Here is a 26,922-nt window from a genome sequence, read left to right as displayed (position 1 = left end):
TTTTAAATTAAAATTACAAGTTATTTTGTTAAAATTAAGTTCCTTGTTCCAATATTTATAATAAATGGAAGTAAATTACATTTTTGGTGATCAAAAAATGGTCCAAACATTGACCCAAAAACCATGATGTGATCTGTTTCTTTTCCGACTGGGAAATAACTTCCCGATTTAGTGTTCATTCATTTATTTTCTTTTCAGCTTAGTCCCTTTCTTAATCTGGGGTCGCCACAGCGGAATGAACCGCCCATACCCGATTTAGTGTTGTCACTAATTTATTATTATAACTCAGGAAAAGAAGTAGACTGAGATTAAAAATCTATTTTACAAGAGTGCCCTGGTGCAAAACCATTCAAAGCACTTGTGTGCACTGCACGAGGGATCTTAAAACTGGAGCGGTGTGCAAACTGAATGCCCACACTGTTCTGATGATGAAATCCCTCGCATACTCATAAAAGCTGAAGTATACTTTGGGCTTAATGCTGCTTGTGTCTACAGAAATGGGTTTCAGCGAGCACCTCGCACTCGATGCATCTTTTCCAACAAGCATACAAGCGCTGATCTGTGCCAAGTAGTCAAACCAACAGCCTTAGGGACATTCTGGTCATTCCTGAGGTTAGAAGTACTCTGATTTACATTCTTGGGTTTGAGAACCACATGTCCATCTGAGACTGGTCCATATTAAATCAAAAGAGTTAGCATATAAGCATTCAGGTCTTCTTCTTCAAGGCATTTCATGACACAACTGATCTTTTTATTTGCATCTCTTAAAGGCACGATATGTAAGATTTTTTCACTAAAACATCCACAAACACTAGAGCGGTGCATGTCATTTTGCTGACTTAAGTACTTGCATTATCGCAAATGTTTGTTCAAATGCAGAGAAATGATCAGTTTTATCTTGTGAGAGAGAGCATATGTGTGTGTGTTCATGCTAATGTCGACACACACTCTCCATTTACGGTTTGGTGTTCTAAAAAAGCAAGGAAGCAGGCTTTAATATGTTGTGGGTTTTATTCAACTGCACAGAGCAGCATTATAGCAGAAGCATAAAGTGTTTAGCCTGATAAAACAGCTCTGCTTCTTCTCCATGTGATCACGAGCTGAAGAACCGGAAGCAATGGAGTGTGGCATAATAAAAGCTCTGCTGTTTTCCTGTTGCGTCGCACTTGTCTCTCTTCAGCAACTGCTTTAGCATTTTTCTCACATCAGTCTTACTCTGCTTCACACTACCATGATAATAAGTGTTGAATACTCAATATGATTTGTGCAGGAGCCCTGTAGGATGATGATTCCATATTTAGTCGCACCGTCATCAAAATACGCCTTTATTTGTTGTGAATACACTCCCTCTAGTGGCCAAAATTACATACTGTGCCTTTACAAATACAGTTTATTGTGAATACACTCCCTCTAGTGGCCAAAACTACATACTGTGCCTTTACAAATACAGTTTATTGTGAATACACTCCCTCTAGTGGCCAAAATTACATACTGTGCCTTTAAAAATACAGTTTATTGTGAATACACTCCCTCTAGTGGCCAAAATGACATACTGTGCCTTTAAAAATACACTGTTTATTGTGAATACACTCCCTCTAGTGGCCAAAACTACATACTGTGCCTTTAAAACACGCTGTTTATTGTGAATACACTCCCTCTAGTGGCCAAAACTACATACTGTGCCTTTAAAAATATAATTTATTGTCAATATACTCCCTCTAGTGGCTAAAATTACATACTGTGCCTTTAAAAATACCCTGTTTATTGTGAATATACTCCCTCTATTGGCCAAAATTACATACTGTGCCTTTAAAAATACCCTATTTATTGTGAATACACTCCCTCTAGTGGCCAAAACTACATACTGTGCCTTTAAAACACCCTGTTTATTGTGAATACACTCCCTCTAGTGGCCAACAACATACTGTGCCTTTAAAAATACCCTATTTATTGTGAATACACTCCCTCTAGTGGCCAAAACTACATACTGTGCCTTTAAAAATACACTGTTTATTGTCAATACACACCCTCTAGTGGCCAAAACTACATACTGTGCCTTTAAAACACGCTGTTTATTGTGAATACACTCCCTCTAGTGGCCAAAACTACATACTGTGCCTTTAAAAATATAATTTATTGTCAATATACTCCCTTTAGTGGCTAAAATTACATACTGTGCCTTTAAAAATACCCTGTTTATTGTGAATATACTCCCTCTAGTGGCCAAAATTACATACTGTGCCTTTACAAATACCCTGTTTATTGTGAATATACTCCCTCTAGTGGCCAAAACTACATACTGTGCCTTTACAAATACAGTTTATTGTGAATACACTCCCTCTAGTGGCCAACAACATACTGTGCCTTTAAAAATACACTGTTTATTGTGAATACACACCCTCTAGTGGCCAAAATTACATACTGTGCCTTTAAAAATACCCTGTTTAATGTGAATATACTCCCTCTAGTGGCCAAAATTACATACTGTGCCTTTAAAATACACTGTTTATTGTGAATACACTCCCTCTAGTGGCCAAAATTACATACTGTGCCTTTAAAAATACAGTTTATTGTGAATATACTCCCTCTAGTGGCCAAAATTAATTACTGTGCCTTTAAAAATACCCTGTTTATTGTAAATATACTCCCTCTAGTGGCCAAAATTACATATTATGCCTTTAAAAATACCCTGTTTATTGTGAATAAACTCCCTCTGGTGGCCAAAATTACATACTGTGCCTTTAAAATACACTGTTTATTGTGAATACACTCCCTCTAGTGGCCAAAACTACATACTGTGCCTTTAAAACAGGCTGTTGTTGTACGTACATGCCCTCTAGTGGCCACAATCACATATTGTGCCTTTAATATGTGCATAAAGTTTTGGTATAAATTAAACCGTAATATTTATACTTAATAAAAGCAATCAAACTGATAGAAAGGTAACTCCACTCGTATTAGCCCAAGTGTGAAAACACCCTGGGAAAAAAAACAGATACATCTGTTGGGACGTCCTAAATGACTAACTCACTTGGGGGTTCTTCAGTGGGGTGGTCTACATGATATTTTAATGAACAGGCCATGACGGGGTGAAATGTCTAAGGCCATGGATGCGAGCCAGATAACTCAGCTATTGTGACAGAGATGGTTGGTGTCTTTCTCAGAGAGGATTTCTCAATCCTCCAGTGGCTCTGGCGCGGGGCATCTATGAAAGGCTCTTTTCATGTGTGGGTAACGGCAGGAATCCGTCAGAAGGCATGAATGCGGCTTATTGACGGACAGGGAAATGTCATGTCTGGGAGGCAGACTGACTCATGGTATACGGGTCGGCTGGGGATGGCTGTTTCTCCGGGTATTGAGTACTGTTCAGCAATTGAACATCTCCAAACTGAGGATGTGCCAAGTCTATTACACAACATTTAAGCGTCACAATTCCAGGGTTAGTTTGAGTTATTTCTACAAAACAAACCAGAATCAGTGCTCTGAATATATCAAAATGTTGGATTTTGATCAAGAAGCTCTGTTGTTGCTGTATGAGAGGGAAAGCATCTGTATGTTTGACATCTGAGCAGGGATATGAACTGGTTCCAGGGCCCGTCCTGTAAAACTAAAGACTGAGAGGAGGATTATTGGGTCTTTCTCACCTTAGAGTCGGAGTTGAGCTCCAGGGCTGGACCGTTATCTCCACCGGCGGCAGAGTCCACAGCACGACTGTAATCACTTATGTTCACCATAGGAGCTACACACACACACAGAGAGAGAGAAACAGAAACACTTAAAAAATCTGTAAATCTGTAACTCCTCATATGTTCATGCTGTTGGGGGTGTTTTCATACACTCTGGGACGATTTTAAGTCTTAATTTGGCCACAACTTTCTCTGAGTTTCAGCAAATGGAGTGATCTTTGGGGCAAATCTTATTTTGACACATTTTTTGAGATAATTCAAACTCAACTTAATACACAGTGGGCAAACTGACTCCCCTTTCATTGTGTTGGGGGCTGTTTTTGCCCCATTGGCTTATATTATAATGACATTTTGTGATTGCGAGGCCATGACAGCATATAAAATGACAAATCTGACCTCTTCCAATAGGGAAACCCACCAACAATTAAAAATGCAAGATTATTTGCTGTCATGGGTTTGCATTAAAATGTGATTGTAATGGAAGTCAATGGGGCATAAACAGCCCCCAACATAACGAAAAGGGGGTCAAATTGAACATTACACAAAGTTAATTTGCAATATCTGAGACCACAAATGAAATCCAAAAGTAATTAAACAGTGATATTTACACTGTATCCCTATATATTACTGTTCACCATATTAAAACTGACTCTGTGTGCAACAGATAGCTTGTTTACTGTTTATTATATTTGCATATGTTTAGGTGATTCCTTGATTAAAACACGTTTTGACATGAATAAAGGACCAATTTCAACATTATCAATAGTGTCTTGAAAGGGTTGAAAGGGTTCAGCCTCCACATCAAAGCTCCTGAAAGCAAAGAAGGTCAAGATGCTGCAGGATTGGCCAGCCCAGTCACCAGACATGAACATTATTGAGCATGTCTGGAGTAAGATTAGACAGGAGGCGCTGAAGATGAATCCAAAGAGTCTTGATGAACTCTGGGAGTCCTGCAAGAAGGCTTTCTTTGCCGTTCCAGATGACTTTATTAATCAGTGATTTGAGTCATTGCAGAGATGTATGGATGCAGTCCTCCAAGCTCATGATGGAGTCAGACACAATATTCATTCTGTTTCCACTGCAGCATGACCACATATTCTATACTGGACATTATTGAAGGTTCAGTGAGCAGACTTTAGTCTAAGCAGAGTCAGACCTTACTGTCCTAATGAAATCATTAATAATCAAGACATGATCATATTTTATTGTGCTCAAATAAGTGTAATCTAGAGACCTTTACCTTTCATATAAGACACTTCTGATACCAAATGATCAACTAGAAGTCAACTTATTATTTACTGTTCCTAAAACTTGGATAGGCGACAAGACTTTTGTCAGGTAGTGTATTGGAGCACACTAGCTTATAGATATCCTTGAGACTAACATACTTATACTAACATAATAAATATAATTTTAATTTCACGGGACCCTAAAGTACACTTATTCTTGTTTACAATATTCAGTGTGAATGCACCACCATTTCTACAACGAAAAGGCGTAGAATAGTCAAGCATGCGATTTGGGATGTACCTAAAAAGAACTACACTCCTAAAAATAGAGACCTAACTCCCAAACATGCACCATAACCCGTGAGGCTGTTCTCCATTAAAAAGGCCTGAATAATGAATAGGACAGCACAGAGGAGCACGTGAGCGCTCTTTTCCCATCGCCGTGACCTGCTTTGAGCACTATGAAAGTAGGCTAATGTAGGCTGCGCTGCTGGGACGTCCATCTCATCATGTCTGTGTGTGTCAGCTCTGAGATCTGGGGCAGCAGTAGCATCACACACGTCCACCAGGGGGCGACAGCAGCATTATCAACAGCGCTGAGGAAAAACAGGGTCATTTTAATGGAGAACTCTGAGAAGCTTTCAGCGGTGCTCTCTCTGATTAAACAGGAATCGATGGAGCGTTTCTGTGCTGCACTTCAGCGGTCAAACAGATGATGTGTTTTATATGTAATGATGGATTATTGAGCGTCTGTCGTGAGATGCTGGTATGCATTCATAGCTCTGCTCTCCTCTTTTTGAGAGGAATAATTCAGGTCTGCATTATTGAGCATGTCTGAGACTGTTAACACACTAGCCTCCAAACACCAGACCAATGTTAACCACCTTAAAAAAATGAATGACCTCTATACTTTAAACCACTAGATGGAACCACTGCAAGCCTTTAAAGTGCACTTCAAGCTAATTTCTAGTCTCTTGCAAAACAACAAGCAAAAAATTGTCATAAAAAAGTGTGAGAAGGGTTTTCCCCTCACTGATTTCTTCTCTTTTGCATGTTTGTCTCACAATGTTTCAGATCTTAAAACAAATTTAAATATTAATCAAAGATAACACACATAAACACATCATGCAGTGATGAAAGCAAAAATGAAGGTGTTTATTACTGAGGGAAAACAAAATCCAAAAGTGCACAGCCCTTTGAGAAACATGTTTGTTGGCATTTGGACAAAAAACAAAAAAAGACTTTGGAGTGGCCTAGTCAAAGCCCTGATCTGAATCCAATTGAGACGCCTTAAAAACCGAACTAAAAAAGCAGTTCATGCTCAAAAACCATTAAAAGAGGCAGAATTACAACAAGTCTGCAAAGATGAGTGGGCTAAATTTCCTCCACAGCGCTGTAACAAACTCACTGAAAGTCGTGAAAATGCTTGATTGCAGTTGTTGCTACTAAGTGCGGTCCAAATAGTTTTTAAGTTTAAGGGGGAAAACTCTTTCACAAAGGGGTTTACAGTTTTGTGTGTTTTTCTTAATAATAAAAACTGTATGATTTGTTGACTTGTGTTATCTTTGACTAATATTTACATTTGATTGAAGATCTATTGATCTATCAATCTAGCTGGGGTTATCCTATTTGTATGAAATCCATTAAAGAAAGCCCATCAGATTACATCTGATATATCCCCTCCTCTTTTAGATTTATTTCAAATCCTTCCCTCAGGATCTCGATAAAGGGTCCCTTTGGCAAGGATTAAAACTTTCATTTGTTCTTTCATTTGATCTATCTATCTACCTACCTACCTACCTACGTATCTGTCTATCCATCCATAGATCTATCAGTTTGTCTGTCTATCTATCTGTTTGTCTATGTATCTATCAATCTGTCCATCTGTCCGTCCGTCCGTCCATCAATCCATTCGTTCGTCTGTCTGTCTGACTATCTATCTATCCATCTATCCGTCTGTCTGTCTATCCATCCATCCATCCATCCATCCGTGTATCTATCTATATATCTGTCTGTCTGTCTGTCTGTCTGTCTGTCTGTCTTTCTATCTATCTATCTATCCATCTATCTATCTGTCTATGTATCTGTCTATCCATCCATACATCTATCAGTTAGTCTATCTATCTATCTGTTTGTCTATGTATCTATCAATCTATGTCCGTCCGTTCGTCCGTCCATCAATCCATTCGTCTGTCTGTCTGTCTGACTATCTATCTATCTATCTATCCATCCATCCATGCATCCGTCCGTCCGTCCGTCCGTCCGTCCGTCCATCCATCCATCCATCTGTGTGTCTGTCTATCTATCTATCTATCTATCTATCTATCTATCTATCTATCTATCTATCTATCTATCTATCTATCTATCTATCTATCTATCTGTCTGTCTGTCTGTCTGTCTGTCTGTCTGTCTGTCTGTCTGTCTGTCTGTCTGTCTGTCTGTCTATCTATCTATCTGTCTATGTATCTGTCTATCCATCCATACATCTATCAGTTAGTCTATCTATCTATCTGTTTGTCTATGTATCTATCAATCTATCTGTCCGTCCGTTCGTCCGTTCATCAATCCATTCGTCCGTCTGTCTGTCTGACTATCTATCTATCTATCTATCCATCCATCCATCCATCCGTCCGTCCGTCCATCCATCCATCTGTCTGTCTATCTATCTGTCTATCTCATGAATATATAAAGGTTGCTGCCGCTGATGGTTTGTGTTCAGTTCATTCGGTGCCAATAAAAGCCTCATTTCCTCCAGCAGAGGCTCTAAACTCATCTCTCCTGCTCCTGCGCAGACAGGAAACAGATGTCCCTCATTTCCTGTGTCTGTCCATGAGCTGGGACAATGAGGCTGCATCTATTCATGCACATGGACTCAACAATACTACAAAAAAAAAGAAATCACCGCTCTGTGGAAAACACATCAGGAGATGAGAACCACAGCCATGGACAAACCAGAGGGTAAAACAACAACAAGCCTGGGATCATAAATATAGAGACGGAGAGAGAATATTGCTGCGTCAAAATTCACCTACTTATACTACGTCCTAAAAGTATGTACTTATGTAAAGAAATAGTATATACTTTTCTTAATAATTCTTTTTTAGGGGTTTTCACCTTTATTGTATAGGACAGTAGAGAGCACTGACAGGAAAGGATGGGGAGCAGAGAGAGGGGAAGGATCGGCACAGGACCGTGAGGCGAGAATCGAACTCGGAACGCCATGAGCACTAGAGCGCATGCGTCGACACACCACTACACCACCGGCGCCGACTAATAGTATATACTTTTGAGTGTGTAACAGAAGAGTGTTCAAGATTCGGCACACACTACTACCTCATTAACAGGCTGTAGTTGCGAGCCCTGTCAGTCATCAGTCATTCGTAATGTAGATTCAGCAGCAGCAGGTTAATCTGACATTCATGAGTCTTTCATGCACAGAAAATCTCCTCAGGTGTTTGCAGAACTATACATTCAGAAGTTAATCCAAACACGTCTTTATAGAAGCTCTCATTGTTGCTGCAGATTAAATATAATGTGGAAAACGTGATTGCAATATTTTCCAGTAAGCTAGATATTGTTGAATAGTTATTCAAACATCTTTACCGTCTCTTCTACTTTAAGTTTTTACTACTTGACGATTGGCCTCAAGTGTCCGCCATTTTTGTAGTTTGTTTACACTTTGAACTTTAAACTGAATGTAAATTCCTCTTTGCCAGATATAATTAAGGTATCGAATAAACCAAATGACAACAGAAATTCTGAATCTGAATGTCACAGCAGAACTCGAGACCCCAATCTTCTATTGCTATATGAAAGAAATTGTCCTTTAAATCACTTGTTGAAGTCCTTGAAGTCAATACATGCATTGACGAGCACATGCAAACAATTCATGTTTGCCGATCGCTTGCTAACAGGAAGTGATAACCTCATAAGCAGTCAGCCATTTTATACAACCTCAGAGATTTCAAATTAAAACAAAATAAATTCACAAATAATACATGTAACTTATTCTCAATAACAAGAAATTATCTTAGAAAACAAACAACTTATATACATAATTTATAAAGTAACAACAAACAGTTACATCCATTTTTGTAGTCTGTTTACACTTTTAAACATTAAAATGAATGTAAATTCCTCTTTGCCAGATATAATTAAGGAATCGAATAAACCAAATAAAAACTGAGGCAAAGAAAAAACTAAGCCATGTTGCAGCAGCCAATAGACATCAGTTAAGTATTAATACTGCTAAGTTTACTGTACAAATTGACAAGGATTATTTTATATAGTGCAGGGATGGGATGTGTAAATATCCTGTTGCTGTATTTACGTTTTAAACGCAAGATTTTTCCCGCATGACAGACAGCTGTCCATGATGTGTACATTTTGGGTTTGGTTGAATGTTTATTAAAAATAAAAACCTTTCTAAAATGTATGTGCTGTTCATATGTTATTGTTCATATATTTTACAAATGTTATTTCCGCCCCTATGAAGATAATAAGTACCAACAACCCATTATAAGACCTATTTTTGTGCTCATAGCTGAGTCTAACTCAGGATAGAGTGTATGAAAGATCATTTATTTCTGCAGATATGGTTTTATTAATTGATTATAACAGCTTACACCACACAGTTTTTAATACATCATTATTACGTGTTATTAAATGTAAGTGCTTATATTTATATTAGCGAGCCTATGTTAGATACAGGCTGTTGAAGTTCGGGGGGTGTGGTTGATTTGACGTACAAGCGTTTGGTTGAAAGCTTGATTCCGTAGCTCTGCCTATAGCTCTATCCGGTAGGCCTTCAGCACATGCCCAGACTCTAACTTCAGCAGTCTTTTGAGACAGGTTGTGCCTGTCATGAGGCACTTTGCATTCACAGCATTAAATGGGAAAAGGCGTTGTCGCGCCATCCGTATTTTTTAACAGTCATTGGTTTGCACTCAGAAAACATCGGTGAAGTGAACCGATGGCCAATCACAGTCATTTCTGTTGAGTACTGGTGAATACTATGTCAAATCAGTGCTGTCTAAGAACGCGCTCAACAGCGGTTGAATGTTAGTGTATAATGGACGTTTTTTCTTTATTTCAGTAGTGAAATTCAGTATCGAGACAGGTCTAACATAGTGAACGAATCAGTTCATTAACTTGAGTTCATCTAAAATGTGTGTTTGGGAAAGAAAACGTTAGCTAACTAGTATCATTTCCCTTAACTTAGCTGAAAATGAGGTCCGATATCCTTTTTTATTTTCACTTTCCATTCAGAACACACCATCGGCTCACTTGGAAGGGGGTGAAGTGCTAAATTTGTGTCACTTTCTCTTTGCTGATCAGATATACAGCCAGGTACACAACATTCCAGTGTGACTCAGGCGATACTTCGGGTTTCTTCCCACCGCAGCCTCGCTTTTAAAATGGCGGCGGCATGAAATCAGCTTATTAGCGGTAAGAGTGCGCAGTTCTACACTTAGAATTTCTAATGGAAATAGTCAACCATGAGGGAACCTTTGGCGTACTGCTCAACACTAGCATTAATTTGCTTAGCACTAGCTTTGTATAATTAGCTCTTCTTGTGTGTATTGCCTCTTCCTGTTGAATCTCTGAATGCCTCCTCTATTGTAAGTCACTTTGGACAAAAGCGTCTGCTGAATGACTAAATGTGAATGGAGAGGCAGTGAGTGTGTGTTACCTCCGTCCAGGCTGCGGGAGATGCGTTTGCTGGAGGTGCGCTGGAAGTACGGCGTGGGCCGGTCGATGAGGGTGCTGGCCTGCCTTGCTTGCGCCTGCGTCCGCCCGCTGTAGCGGAACTTGGAGCCCAGAGTCAGAAACTTGCTCTTGGTGGGCTGTTCAGGAGACGTCAACCTGCGCACAGAGCACATATCAGCACTCAAGACACACACACACACACACACACACACACAAGCATACAGAACACACACACACATACAGAGTTCAGAAAAACACATAAAGAAAACAGTACACACACACTCTCTCTTAAGCATATACAAAAACAGCACACATACACACACACAGAGAGAGAGAGAGAGTACAGAAAAACACAGATACAGACACATGCAAAGATATCAGTACACACACACACACACACACACACACTCTCTCTCTCTCTAGAAACAATGCACAAACACAGAATACACATGTACACAAACAGTACACAAACAGAGAACACACACACAGACACACACACTCTTAAGTATATACTGTACACAAACAGTACACACACATGCATGCGAACAGTATACACAAACAAACAAACACACTCTCTCACGCATATACACACAGTGTATACACACACACTGAGTACAGAAACACACATAATGAAAAACGCACAATACACATATACAGTAGAAACACTATGCACACACTCTCAGACATCCACACACACACAAACAGTACACGAGCACACACAGTATACACACATAAACATACACACTCTCACGCATATACACAAACAGTAAACACGCGCACACACACGCACACACACGCACACACAGAGTACAGAAAACCGTAGATACAGACACATGCAAACATTTCAGCACATACACACACACGCACACACACAGAATACACATATTTACAAACAGTACACACACACAAACAGTACACACACAGAGAACACACATAGAACACAAATGTGCATACAAACACACAAACAGTACACAAAGACACAGAGTACACACACAATCATAAACAATCTCTCTCACACACAAAGTTTACACACACACACACACATGCATACAAACTTATGCTCACACACACACACTCTCTCTCAAACACACACACCTCATCCTCCAGTACAGATGGACTGTGTGTGTGTGTGTGTGTGTGTGTGTGCGTGTGTTTCTTTACCTGAAGAAGGTGTGATGTTCCACACACACTTTCCAGACTCTTTTGGCAGCACGGTGATTGGGCAGCTTGAAGCCCACGGTGCTCTCGAACTGCTCAGCCTGAAACACACACACACACACACACACACACACACACACACACACACACACACACACACACACACACACACACACATACATACATACATACACACGATCAACATCTAAATCCACACAAGTGATGATATATACATGGTAAAAGGGCTCAGTGTTGTGCATGCAGTGGTGTGTGTGTGTGTATGTGAGTGCATTTGTCTGTGTGTGTGTCTGCATGTGTATGTTTGTGTGTATGTGTGTTTATAAATGTGTATGAGTGAGTGTGTGTGTGTATGTGTACATGTATTTGCATGTGTGCGTGTATGTGTGCGTTTCTGTGTGTATGCGTATGTTTGTGTGCATATGTGTGTGTGTCTATGTTTGCATGTGTGTATGTGTGTACATACGCGTAAATGTGTGTGTGTACATGCGCATGTTCGTGTGTGTGTGTGTGTGTGTGTGTGTGTGTGTGTGTGTGTGTGCGTGTGCGTGTGCCTATGTGTATTTCAGTGTGAGTATGTGAGCGCATGTGTCTGGGTGTGAGTGTATGCGTATGTTTGTGTTTAATTCTGTCTGGATGTGTGTGTATGTGTATGTGTATATGTACATACATGTGTGTGTGCATGTGTGTTTATATGTGTATGTGTACATATGCATAAATGTGTGTGTGTGCATGTGTTTCTATGTGTGTCTGTGTGTATATGTGAGTGCATATGTCTGTGTGTTTGGGTGTATGCGTATGTTTGCGTGTCTGTGTGCATGTGTGTGTGTATATTTTATATGCCGGTGTGTGACCGTGTGTGTGTGTGTGTGTGTGTGTGTGTTTGTGCATGTGTGTGCATATGCGTAAATGTGTGTGTTTGCATGTGTGTGTGTATATGTGCATATGTGCATGTGTGTGCATATGTGTTAATGTGTGTGTGCATGTGCACATGTGTGTGTTTCAGTGTGTGAGTGTACGTGTGTGTCATGAGTACATGCCGCACCTCTCCTGGCCTGATCTTAATGTAGAAGTTGCTGCGTTTGTAGGAGATCTTGAGGATTTTGGGCCAAGCGAAGCGGTTTATCCGCAGACGGTCCTTATAGATTAACAAACCATTCGCACACACTCCCAGCATGATGTCCACTCCCTCAGAGTCCTGTCAAACACACACCATCATGACCATCAGCACCGCACAACACTCACTGTATTACAAGAGTCAACACAAACACATGCAGCGCATCAATAACGGACGCATGCTTTTTACTCTGCCTGCAGGGTGGCTCAGTGGTTAGCACTGTCACCTCACAGCAAGAAGGTCACTGGTTCGAGTCACTGGTTCGGCATTTCTGTGTGGAGTTTGCATGTTCTTCCCATATTGGCGTGGGTTTCCTCACAGTCTAAACACATGCACTACAGGTCAATTGGATGAACTAAATTGGCCGTAGTGTATGAGTGTGTGTGTGTGAATGAGTGGGTTGGGTGTTTCCCGGTACTGGGTTGCAGCTGGATGAACATCTGCTGCATAAAACACTTATTGGAATAGTTGGTGATTTATTCCACTGTGGCGACCCCTGATATATAAGGGACTAAACCCAACAACCGATGCCATGTCTGCAACAACACAATCGCAGAAAGTCTAAAGATCGCATCCATAATGCAATATTGTGGCTTTTGTCTCATTTCAGTTTACAGTAAAACTCTTACAAGTAAGACATGCCAGAATACTACATATTAAAGTACTTTCATTACTGTTTGGCAGCTGTTATCTTGTATCATATGAATGTTACCAGGATATATTCAAATAGTCTGGATGATAGTTTATTAAACCTGTAACTGAACATGAAGCTTGGCTTATATTGAATTATCAACATTAATAAAAGAGCAAAACTGAAGAAAACCTGCTTTTCTTTCTCAGATCACATGATCATCAGAAAAATACACATCTTTAAACACAATCACAAACACATCAACTACAGATCTCCTTAACGTTTCTCATTTGGACTGTAATGTAGTAATGTGCACGTTGTAAACGATATACAGTGGTTATGAAAAGTATTCAAACTTGGGGTCTTTGTTCTTGAATGGCCCAGCCAGAGCCCTGACTTAAACCCAATTGAGCATCTCTGGAGAGACCTTAAAATGGCTGTCCACCAACGTTTACCATCCAACCTGACAGAACAGGAGAGAATCTGCAAGGAGGAATGGCAGAGGATCCAAAAAGACTCCTGGCTCTATCAGATCCAAGGGGGCTTCTGCTAAATACTGAGCAAAGGCTCTAAATACTGAGGACTATGTGATATTTCACTTTTTCTTTTTTAATAAATCTGCAAAAATGCTGTGTTTTTCTGTCAGTATGGGCTGCTGTGTGTACATTAATGAGGAAAAAATTAACTGAAACGATTTTAGCAAATGATTGCAATATAACGAAGAGTGAAACATTTAAGCGGTCTGAATACTTTCCGTACCCACTGTATAAGTGATAATAATCGTGAAAAGCGCTGCACAAATAAACATGAAGGTTACCAGGATATATTCAAATAGTCTGGATGTTAGTTTATTAAACCTGTAACTGAACATGAAGCTTGGCTTATATTGAATTATCAACATTAATAAAAGAGCAAAACTGAAGAAAACCTGCTTTTCTTTCTCAGATCACATGATCATCAGAAAAATACACATCTTTAAACACAATCACAAACACATCAACTACAGATCTCCTTAACGTTTCTCATTTGGACTGTAATGTAGTAATGTGCACGTTGTAAACGATATACAGTGGTTATGAAAAGTATTCAAACTTAGGGTCATTGTTCTTGAATTGGCCCAGCCAGTGCCCTGACTTAAACCCAATTGAGCATCCCTGGAGAGACCTTAAAATGGCTTTCCATCAACGTTTACCATCCAACCTGACAGAACAGGAGAGAATCTGCAAGGAGGAATGGCAGAGGATCCAAAAAGAATCCTGGCTGTATCAGATCCAAGGGGGCTTCTGCTAAATACTGAGCAAATGCTCTAAATACTGAGGACCATGTGATATTTCACTTTTTCTTTTTTAATAAATCTGCAAAAATGCTGTGTTTTTCTGTCAGTATGGGCTGCTGTGTGTACATTAATGAGGAAAAAATTAACTTAATATAACAAAGAGTGAAAGGGGGTCTGAATACTTTCCGCACCCACTGTTTAAGTGTTAAATAAATGTGAAGAGCGCTGCACAAATAAACCTGAATCAAATAATCAGAAACTCTCTCCTTGTTTTAATGGGATTCTCCATCACTGCAGCTACTCGAGCACTTATCTTTTACGTAACACCATAAACGGGTCTTTATTGCGGAGGCTTGTGGGCCGCGATTATTGATCCGGCTGTGTTAAGCGCGCGGCTCTGAGAGAAATCAATATGGCCGATAAGCGGCTGAACTAGACTTGGTGTCTCCGCAAGAGGCTTTTAACAGGATCAGAGCTCAAAGCGATCTTTCACACACAGCACACACACATTGACATGACCTGCTCATCTGCAAAACACTAATCCCTACAGCCTCCAAACACACAACACACAGATGCTGTCCGCACCGGCACAATCTCTTCATCGCAACGAGAGCTTTGAGGAATTTTACAAGAGCACATTTCCAGTGTGCTTCAATTTTGTGACTACAATTATTTCCAAGTTCACTGCAAAAACTAATCTTAGTTTAAAGGGGACCTATTATTTCCCTTATTACAAGATGTAAAATAAGTCTCTGATGTCCCTAGAGTGTGTGTGTGTGTGTGTGTGTGTGTGTGTGTGTGTGTGTGTGTGTGAGATTTCAGCTCAAAATATCACCCAAATAATATTTTACAACTCTCTGAAACTGACCCTTTTAGGTTTTGATCATCTTTGTGGTGTATTGGTGACTGTCGCTTTAAATGCAAATGAGATTGAGCTCTTTTCAGAAGCGGGCGGAGCTACAAATGCCTGTGCATCAGCATAGTGGCAGATTCAAAAACAAGACTGACATCCTATGTTAATGGGGAGGAGATGGTCACTAGTGGGCGGGGCTTTCCCCCTCTGATGACACATATGAATGGCGAATGTCAATCAAAGTGTTTCTGCAGACTGTTTTTATCTGATTATAAACAATACAATTAATAGATGTTTACCATTAGAAGCTGCTTATATTCACACACTGCTAACACACAACTGTGTTTAAACCCCTTATTAAAGTGATTTTTGCATAATAGGGCCCCTTTAAATGGAAAGATCAGCCAAATTTGTTAATTTAACTCCTGAGAACTTCGTATAGTAAATCCTAGAGGATGAGGGAGCTCTCAGATTTACTCTAAAATATCTTCATTTGTGTTCAGAGGACAAATGAAGGTCTCAGGAGTTTGGAATGCCAAGAAGGTGAGTAATTAATAACCGAATAAAACCCTTTTTGAGTGAAGTAACCCATTAATTTAAAGTTATAGCAATTGTTTTTGTTCTTGAACATTGAGGTATCAACCTGACCAATCTAAAATAGTGCCATGTAGAGTCGTAGCGGTTCCTCGACAGTAAATCACAGCATTATCATGTCCAATTATTATAATGCAAATAGAGCTACACAGTATTTGAACATTCAGACATTGCATATTCTTCAGTTTTTCTGCGAAATATGGTTTGCAATCTACACTACCTGACAAAAGTCTTGTCGCCTATCTAAGTTTTAGGAACAGTAAATAATAAGTTGACTTCTAGTTGATCATTTGGTCTCAGAAGTGTCTTATATGAAAGGTAAAGGCCTCTAGATTACGCTTATTTAACCACAATAAAATATGATCATGTCTTGATTATGAATGATTTCATTAGGACAGTAAGGTCTGACCTTGCTTAGACAAAGAGTTCATCAAAGAGTTCATCAAGATTCTTTGTGTTCATCTTCAACGCCTCCTCCTCCATCTTACCGCAGACGTGCTCAATAATGTTCATGTCTGATGACTGGGTTGGCCAATCCTGGAGCACCTTGACCTTCTCTGCTTTCAGGAGCTTTGTTGTGGAGGCTGAAGTATGAGAAGGAGCGCTATCCTGCTGGAGAATTTGCCCTCTCCTGTGGTTTGTAATGTAATGGGCAGAACAAATGTCTTGATACCTCAGGCTGTTGATGTTGATCATCCACTCTGCAGATCTCTCTCACGCCCCCATACTGAATGTAACCCCAAAACATGATTTCTCCTTCACCAAACTTGACTGATTTCTGTGAGAATCTTGGCTCCATGCGGGTTCCAGTAGGTCTTCTGCAGTATTAGTGATGATTGGGATGCAGCTCAACAGATGATTCATGGAAAAAATCCACCTTCTGACACTTTTCCAAATGATCAACTAGAAGTCAAGTTATTATTTGGTTATATTACTGGGATCGATGACAAGATTTCTGTCAGGTAGTGTATATCCAATTTCACCAGATGACTTGAATAGTGCTATTTGTAAATAATTTATTCATTTTGATTGATTGTGCGGTGGCACAGTGTGTAGCGCTGTCGCTTCACAGCAAGAAGGTTGCTGGTTCGAGCCTCGGCTGGGTCAGTTGGCGTTTCTGTGTGGAGTTTGCATGTTCTCCCCGTGTTTGCGTGGGTTTCCCCCAGGTGCTCCGGTTTCCCCAACAAATCCAAACACATGCGCTATAGGTGAATTGGGTAAGCTAAACTGTCCATAATGTGTGTGTGTGTGTGTGTGTGTGTGTGTGTGTGTGTGTGTGTGTGTGAGAATGAGTGTGTATGGGTGTTTCCCAGTGATGGGTTGCATCTGGAAGGGCATCTGCTGTATAAAACATATGCTGGATAAGTTGGCGGTTCATTCCGCTGTGGCGACCCCCGATTAATAAAGGGACTAAGCCGAAAAGAAAATGAATGATGGATTGATTGATTGGGATGATTCTGTAGGAGAGTGAATTCCCACATCATTGATAAATACAATAGAGCTAATCTAGAATTGAAATAAACAGAGTTTAATGGCTTTTAGGACAGTAAAATAGTGTTCAGATAAAGGAATTGAATAATCAATTATAAAATAACACTGCAAACTCTTTACCGTATATATAATTCAGTACATTTATTCTTTAATAAAGGTACAAACGGTCAAATTTGTTGTGCCTGAATGCTATAAACTCTCGCAGGCGGATGCACACATTGCAATATCGATGCTTGTGCCGATATTTTGTCCAGCTCCATTTGCAAATATGAACGGTGAATTGCACATATGCAGATTCATCAAACTGGACGGTTTACACAATCAATGGTGCCCGCATACTGTGCATGCACTGTCAGATTTGTTCAACACAGGTCAAAATGTGTGCACTTTCAATTGTTTTGTTCTAAATATAGCTGTGTAAACGTCTTCATGCTGAGGTTAGGCTTCAGAAAGGGTCTTCAGAAAGACAAATGATTGGGACAAGAGCATGTGATGAGTCCCACTGGGAAAGCGCTGATATTCCTCTGAGGGTTTAAGAATGGCAACAGCAGATTTTTCCCAGACTCTTATTGCCGGACACACACACACACACACACACACACACAAACACACTCTGTCTGTGTTTGTTCAGCTGAACTCTTCCTCTGCTGTTCTCGCCGGATTAGAGGTCAGTGGATCACAGAGCACACCGATAATGACTAAAAAAAATGGGCGATCCATGCATGAAGCCATCGGGTTATTTATGTGAAAGCAGTGAACTGCAGCTGACTGAAGAATATGCAGTCTGGTGAAAAAGTTAGAACCCTCTATTGAATGCCATGCTTTTCCTTATCAGGACACAATTAAAAAAACTATATGGTTCCTGGCAGGTCTTAAAATGTGTAAGATAAAAGCGCACATGAGGTCAGCATCACATGACATGTCACAGCGTTTTTATTATTTATAGAACAAAAATAAAGGCCAGATAGAAAAGTCATGAGTGAAACTGAGCGCTGGGATTCAGATCCTGCAGACACACTTTCAGCAGTAATGATTCATGTAATTAATCTATTTATTTCTTAATTAAGTAGTACACTACCTGACAAAAGTCTTATTGCCTATCCAAGTTTTAGGAACAGTAAATAATAACTTGACTTCTAGTTGATCATTTGGTATCAGAAGTGTCTTATATGAAAGGTAAAGGCCTCTAGATTACGCTTATTTGAGCACAATATAATATGATCATGTCTTGATTATTAATGATTTCATTAGGACAGTAAGGTCTGACTCTGCTTAGACAAAAGTCTCGTCACTGACCTTCAATAATGTCCAGTATAGAATATGTGGTCATGCTGCAGTGGAAACAGAATGAATATTGTGTCTGACTCCATCATGAGCTTGGAGGAATGCATCCATACATCTCTGCAATGACTCAAATCACTGATTAATAAAGTCATCTGGAAAGCCTTCTTGCAGGACTCCCAGAGTTCATCAAGATTCTTTAGATTCATCTTCAATGCCTCCTCCTTCATCTTACCCCAGACATGCCCAATAATATTCATGTCTGGTGACTGGGCTGGCCAATCCTGGAGCACCTTGACCTTCTTTGCTTTCAGGAGCTTTGATGTGGAGGCTGAAGTATGAGAAGGAGCGCTATCCTGCTGGAGAATTTGCCCTCTGCTGTGGTTTGTAATGTAATGGGCAGCACAAATGTCTTGATACCTCAGGCTGCACGCCCCCATACTGAATGTAACCCCAAACCATGATTTCTCCTTCACCAAACTTGACTGATTTCTGTGAGAATCTTGGCTCTATGCGGGTTCCAGTAGGTCTTCTGCAGTATTGGTGATGATTGGGATGCAGCTCAACAGATGATTCATGGGAAAAATCCACCTTCTGACACTTTTCCAAATGATCAACTAGAAGTCAAGTTATTATGTGTTGCTCTTACAAATGGGACAATACTTTGTCAGATACATAAATGTAAATTTTCCAACAAATTCTTCTGTACCATTCAACAACATACTAATAGAGAGGTCATTAAAACTGTCCATTAGTGTTCAGATGTTTGACTCATGTAAAGGTCTGCTTGTGTATAATTGTAATATTTTTATTAAATTGTTTATTTTGTTGTTTTTTGTGCATGTGTTTGTTTTTTCTTAATTAAATAGTAATTTAATTAATAAAATCAGAACGTCCCATGAATACTGGACATGGCGTACCTTGGCGTGATGCAGGTCTACACCATACATAGACAGCTTCTTGGCGTTTTCCAAAAACTGGGCGTCTGCTTGAGCAGGAGTCATTCCCCTGAAAGAGAGATCAGATGTTATTTTTTACTGCATATTTACATCAGTTTGTTACTTTGATTATTAGAACAGATTGTGTAGTGATCCTCGTTTGTAAAAAGTTATTATTAATATCTGTTTGTTTCATTCAGAAGAACACAGGCACTTTTAAAGGGCTCCTATGTGATCCTTTCTACAAGATGTGAGATAAGTCTTTAGTGTATCCAGAAGTTTCAGCTCAAAGTACACATCAGATCATATTATACAATGCAGAATATGCCCATTTTGTAGCTGTTTTGGTAGCCTGTGCCTTTAAATGCAAATGAGCTGGCTCTGCTCCCACCCACCGTTCCTGTCAGATAAACAGTAGCCAGTGACAGAGACATACACAGACGAAGCAGAGATGCAGTTTATGACTCAAAATATCAAGTACGTTTATTTTTTATGTATTTATGTTGGAGTTTATTCAAGCCTTTCTGCAAAGATGAGTCACACACTAACGCATGGTAATTCCAGCAGTTATGAATTACATTGATTTTACTGTCTTTATTAAAAACATGCGCTTGTAAAACTCATTATTGAGGTGCAGCTGATCACAGTGAGTTGAACAGATCTTTTAATACCAGTTTCATTGCAAATCCTGTTCTGTGGACATGTTTATACGCGTTATAATGGGGATATGTAAATGCTCGGCTGCCAATCAATTCGGTGGGCGGGGAAACCACACTCCTACAGTATGTCACGTTGTGGGTGGCCCCATTTGGATCCTATTTTAACATCAGTTAATTTAGAAAAAAAAAAGAGTTGTGTTTCTATCACTCCAATATGACTGCAGACACACTATACTTTACACAGTTCTGTCCAAACAGCTTACAAAAGCTGATTTTCATCATTGGTGCCCTTTAAAGTAGTATTGGCTCTGCACTCTTATAATCATCTACAACACAAGCACCCTAAAATAAACCTCTTCATAAGACATCAGCTGTAAATCATAAGCAATCTCTCAGCATAAGCTCGGCTCTGAAATCGCAAGCTTGCCAACAGTGCACTTAATTAAATCAATGCATTATTAAGACCGCTTAAATAACGTTTGTGAAACGTCAATATTAAATGCGTCTTCAGAGTTTGTCAACACTGAAAACGGTTTTATTAACCATCCAGACAAATCTGCACATCCATGATGTGAATCTCCCATTTCACCACATCCCAAAGGTGCTCTATTGGATTGAGTAATGGTGACTGTGGAGGCCATTTGAGTACAGTGAACTCATTGTCATGTTCAAGAAGCCAGTCTGAGATGATTCACGCTTTATCACATGATGCGTTATCCTGCTGGAAGTAGCCATCAGAAGATGGAGACACTGTGGTCATAAAGGGATGGACATGGTCAGCAACAATACTCAGGTAGGCTGTGGTGTTAACACGATGCTCAATTGGTACTAATGGACCCAAAGTGTGCCGAGAAAAAACCCTCACACATTACACCACCACCAGCTTTCATGTTGTTGATGCCAAATTCTGACCCGGACATCTGAATGTGGCAGCAGAAATGGAGACTCATCAGACCAGGCAACGTTTCTCCAATCTTCTATTGTCCGGTTTTGGTGAGCCTGTGTGAATTGTAGCCTCAGTTTCCTGTTCTTAGCTGATAGGAGTAGCACCCGGTGTGGTCTTCTGCTGCTATAGCCCATCTGCCTCAAGGTTGGACCCTAGAGATGGTTGTGCGTGAAAATCCCAGTAGATCAGCAGTTTCTGAAATACTCAGACCAGCCCGTCTGGCAGCAACAACCATGCCTCGTTCAAAGTCACTCAAATCCCCTTTCTTCCCCATTCTGATGCTCGGTTTTAACTGCAGCAGATCGTTTTGACCATGTCTATAAGCATAAATGCATTGAATTGCTGCCATGTGATTGGCTGATTAAAAATGTACATTAACGAGCAGTAGGACAGGTGTACCTAATAAAGTGGCCGGTGAGTGCTGTTATTTTTAGAATCGACTTTACATAAACAGGAATGGTTTCTGCGCATTTTCTCTTCATCCTCCACTAACTCCAGAGTTTCTTTCTTCTGCTGAACACTAATGCCATTGGTATTGGTACTACAGCCATTGACATCCACTGGATGCTTAAACCATATCTTTAACCATGCAAAAACACAGTAATGGGTTATTATGGTGACCAAAAAAAATGGCTGTGTACATTTATAATTGCATGGAAGAAAGTTTCTGTGTTAAATGTCAAGAGCTGTTTGTTTTTAGGAGGAAAATACTAGTACGCTAAAGTTGTGGCTAAAGGGACAGATATTTAGACAGACAGGGGAAGATATTTAGAAAAATGCTGAAAAAAACAGCCCTTGACTTTGTATGGTGTTTTTTTTTTTGCTTTTTTTCCCCCAGCATTCTTCAGAATATCTTCCTTTGTGTTCAACAGAAGAAATAAACTCATAAAAATGTATGGAAATGATGTGGAAATTTCCATTTTTGGGTGAACTGTGTCTTTAAGGCTTTGAAGAGCCTCAGTTTCTGGAGCTGTGCCGTCAGACCTGTGGGACTTGTGCAGCTCCACCACTTTCTCCTCCAGCTCCTTGGTCTGGTTTGGGGCGAACTGGAAGTCTGAGATGTAGTCTAGGCGGTGCTCGTCCGGGTCCTGGTCGCCCAGCTCGGCCTGCAGGGCGTAGGAGCCCAACAGAGCGTGTGTGACGAATGAACACGGCAGCCGTCCCGACGCGATGTCCTGCCGCAGCTGAAGACATAACAGATACCTGCGAGACAGAACCAGATGTCAAGCACACACCACAGACTTCTCAAAACAAACAACATATCAATAACTGCGATTCACAATGTCTTGTTTCAGTTCTGAATATCTAAAAATTCCTAAATCAAGAAGCATTTTCTGGACCAGCAAAGAAGACCGTCCTGCTTTCAGAAATAAGTCAATTATTTTCCTTAAAGGTCCTGTGAAGTGCTTTGAAATGCACATTTATTTTATTCAATGTTTGCTGTAATCTCAACTGAAACATGGAGAGGGGCGGGGCATACAGTAGCTCCTCCTCTTTGTTTAAAAACCACCAATAGCGTTTAGTTTTTGTCACAGCTCTGCTAGTGAGAGTGGATGAGCTCAAGAGCATCAAATTAAAAGTAAATAAGATGAAGAGGGCGGGGCATGTCAGACACTAGAGAGCAGTTGATTGGTCAGAAAACTTGATGAGAAACTGAAGAATGAGGGGACGGCAAAAAAAAAATCCATTTAGGTGGAAGTGACTAACTAATAATGTGCTTTTTTGCAGCCTCGCAGTTTTGCAAAACATTTTTGTCATGCAATTTGATGCTTTTTTCTACAGTGTATTGTGTTCTGCGTCTCGACTGGCTGTAGATTATTGTCAATCAATCTCCTCCGTGCTGTGTCAGCTTGCCAAATTGACATAAATCTTTGATCGCTAGCAGTGTGACTCTGAAGTGCTGTACTGTATGTTTGCAAGTTTTCTCCTCACAATGTCGACGAAACGTTCTGCACTGTCAAAGACACCTGCGGTAGCACCTAAAAGCCAAAGGAAGATCGCACAGAGAAAGCTGCATCGTACAAAAAGGTGAACTTGTGGACATGCTAAAGGAAGGTAGAAGTTACACAGCTGTAGGGTGCCATTAGGAAATAAATAAATGAAGATCAAATGGTTTGATCTTTGGTTTCATTCTATAATTCTGGACTTACTTTTCTACAAAGGTTTGAACTTTGAAAGTCTGAGAAAATAGTGTAGTGAGGGGTTTTAAAGCCTAAAAACGTATACAATAATTGAAAAAATAAAGAAGACTACTTCGTGACTTTCATCTCCTGCAGGCTATTTTTAGAATGTAACTCCCGTGAATAATGAGGGATCACTCTATATCTATTTTACCATTTCTAAATGCACATTTTGTCACAGTTTTGGAGCACGCTAGCTTATAGACATCCTAAAACCAACATCTAAAGAAATGTATTTTGATTTCACAAGACCTTTAAAACGAGCTAAATAATCGAAATAATCTAGCATAAAACAAGCTAAATAATCTAAGAAGTATATTACAAACAACTTAATTTAAACTTGCTATAATAAAATAATCTTGTTTTTGGTTTGAAATAAGAATATTTTATAATAAGTGAAAATTAAGTGAAATAATCTGCCACTGGGGTGAGTAAAACCTTCTCAGTTTAAACTGCAAACAAGATTAATTCCCTAAACACACTGGCAGATTATTGAGCTTATTTTAAGAAAAAAAACTCACTTAATTTTGACTCATTTCTGAAAACAAATCAATCATTTTTTGCTTGTTTACAAAAAGCTTCAGTTTAAATTTTGTGATATTTGTACTAGAGACGAGACAAAAACTAAGAAGTGGATTTTCTTTTGCAGTGGACACAAATTAAGTGAGTTTTTCATTAAAACAAGCACGATAATGCAAGTAATCTAGCATAAAACAAGCAAAATAATAAGAATCTTATTCTGCTTGTTTTAAGGAAAGAAATCACTTAATTTACAGGCATTAGAGTAAAATCATCTTGTTTTTGGAATGAAATAAGAATTTATTTTATTATAATGAGTCAAAATTGCTCCATAAAACGAGCAAAATAATCTGCCACTGTGGTGAGTAAAATAATCGTTTTTCATAGTGTAATCAAGATTAATTCACTTCGCCCCCTGGTAGAATACACTGTTGCAGGAAAAACAAACAAACATGAGTTTCACCTTGAAATCAATTTTTCTATATATAGTACATGCAATTGTAATTATTTTAAACACAATATTCTTTGTTCGCCTAATCCAGGAGTTCCCAAACTTTTTAGCCTGCGACCCCCAAATTCCTCCGAAGTGGTTCTAAACATACAAACGCTGCGCACACACTATTAATCCAATATAAACACAAGCATATTGACAACATCAAAAAGTTCAACATTCTAACAACCATCGGCTATCATTTATAGAGACGTTTATTAATTTGTTTAATTTAATATTAACCTCACCTGAAGTGACTGGTGAGCACAATATTCTCAGCACAAGTCTATTCTTGGTTTGATTTTGGAGATCCACTCAGAGATCATCCTCAATGTTCAGTTGATGTTCATTAATGTATTTGATTGCCATAAAGATGTCAGAAAGTTTAACGTGGTGCTATAAAATCAATCTGCAGCAGCTGACACTATAGCGGTGTTGTTAATCTGACGGAAACACACCAATACTAAGAAAAAAAAAAGTTTAAACTATTAACTAGTATTTTTATCTTCTGTAGGTGATAAAATATGGTCATTTTATTAGTTTAATAAAATTTAATTTTACTAAATTCACTTTTATCAAAATCCCCATCACTGTCCCATAACCCCCACTTTGGGAACCACTGGTCTAGAAAATGCTTCCTCATTTTTGGATATCTGGACAAGAAACAAGACAAAACATTGGAGAATTTAATGAGTTTTTCCTTAAAAAAAGCAAAATAATTAAATACGAATGTTTTACTTACCCCAACAGCAGCTTGTTTATTGGGAAAAACTCGCTTAAATTTGACTTATTATAGTAAAATATTGTTGGGTAAGTAAAATTGACCGATTATTTAGCTTGTTTTAAGGGAAAACTCACCTTTAACTTATTATTTCTGAAAACAAATACATCTTTCCACTTGTCTTATGAAATGCTTCTTAATTTAAGATTTTTAGATATTTGTTTTAGAAAAGAGACACGGAAGTAATTCATTTTTACTTTGCAGTGGACGCAGATACTCTACCTGGTCAAGTCCTCGGTCAGCTGGGACGGGTCAGGAGGGTAAAACTTGACACTGAATGCAAACTGCCACTGAGAGTCTAATGGAGAACACACAGAGAGAAAGAATACAGGAAACAATTGAAGTGAACTCAAACGAGACTGTGCTTCAAAAACAAGGCTAACGTTACCTGTGTGAATAAGGTCAAATGTGTGCTGCAGCGCGACTATGCTTCTGTCAGTGTATGGAGACTCCTGTCGCTGTTCAGTTGTGCTTCATCTAAAGCTCCATATCTATAATCCTCTTACGGCTGATTTATACTTCTGCATCAAATGCATGCGTAGGCTACGGTGCAGCCTACGTGTGGATGCAAAGCCCTCACCGTAGCCGTCGCTGTAACTACACGTCGCAACGACGCATAACGCAAGCTCTGTGATTGGTCGGCTTGGTAGCGCTGACGAGTGTGGGCGGGATCAAGAGCCGTGCAAGCCCAATGGAGCGATTGTTTACAAGTGTCGATCCCGTGAAGGAGCTCCGGATGGAAAGTTTTGTTTTGTGCTTACCTCATGACTAAAGTTGTTGCACGTCCGCCGGTTTCGGCCTCAAAATGAGCGAGTTTGAGCCACTTGTACATTAAGGAAGCGTTCAGAAAAACAAAACACCAGCGACACAGAGAAACATAAACACATCACTGCCAGATAGCGTTTCGGAAGTGTTATTGCAGAGAAACACAGACAGCGCGCAGATGTATAAATGCACGGCAACGCACAAGGCTTGGGCCGTGGGTCACGCCGATCACTCGACGCAGAAGTATAAACCAGGCTTTAGTCTATGCTGACATTATCTTCAGCAGCTCAAACACTCTAATGGACAGACGGCTGCTTCTCACTCAGGGCTGCTGTTTATGCTAATGAGGGAGAGATGGTCATTAGTGGGCGGGGCTTTCCCCCTCCGGATGACACGTACAAAGGGAGAATGTCAATCATTTTTATCAAGTCTGATTATAAAAAATACAATTAATCAATTAATTAATCGTGCATATTACCAGCGGCTTCATCAAATTATAGGACTACACAATATCATTATGTTATATACAAAGTAGGGCAGGTAGGTCAACAATTACATCCCTGTAAGACGTCCGGAATGAAGCAGGTCGTCTGCTTTGATG

The 26,922-nt window shown here is 39.6% G+C and overlaps 1 protein-coding gene across 12 annotated transcripts in view; it reads right to left on the bottom strand.

Annotated features, from left to right (window-relative positions):
• Positions 1-26,922, bottom strand: part of epb41l2 (erythrocyte membrane protein band 4.1 like 2) — a 135,679-nt gene that overhangs the window by 29,806 nt on the left and 78,951 nt on the right. For all 12 annotated transcript variants that reach the window (XM_056445634.1, XM_056445633.1, XM_056445637.1 and 9 more), the window contains exons 7-13: positions 25,779-25,854; positions 22,571-22,789; positions 19,964-20,051; positions 12,846-12,998; positions 11,786-11,883; positions 10,608-10,780; positions 3,645-3,739 (exon numbers count right to left, since the gene is read on the bottom strand). In XM_056445634.1, coding sequence (XP_056301609.1) covers positions 3,645-3,739; positions 10,608-10,780; positions 11,786-11,883; positions 12,846-12,998; positions 19,964-20,051; positions 22,571-22,789; positions 25,779-25,854 — 902 coding nt within the window. The remainder of the gene's footprint in view (positions 1-3,644; positions 3,740-10,607; positions 10,781-11,785; positions 11,884-12,845; positions 12,999-19,963; positions 20,052-22,570; positions 22,790-25,778; positions 25,855-26,922) is intronic.

Source organism: Danio aesculapii, chromosome 20 (genome assembly GCF_903798145.1).
Source record: "Danio aesculapii chromosome 20, fDanAes4.1, whole genome shotgun sequence".
Classification (NCBI taxonomy): Eukaryota; Metazoa; Chordata; class Actinopteri; order Cypriniformes; family Danionidae; genus Danio; species Danio aesculapii.
The sequence above is the reverse complement of the archived record's forward strand: the minus strand, read 5'-3'. Positions and strand labels throughout refer to the sequence as shown.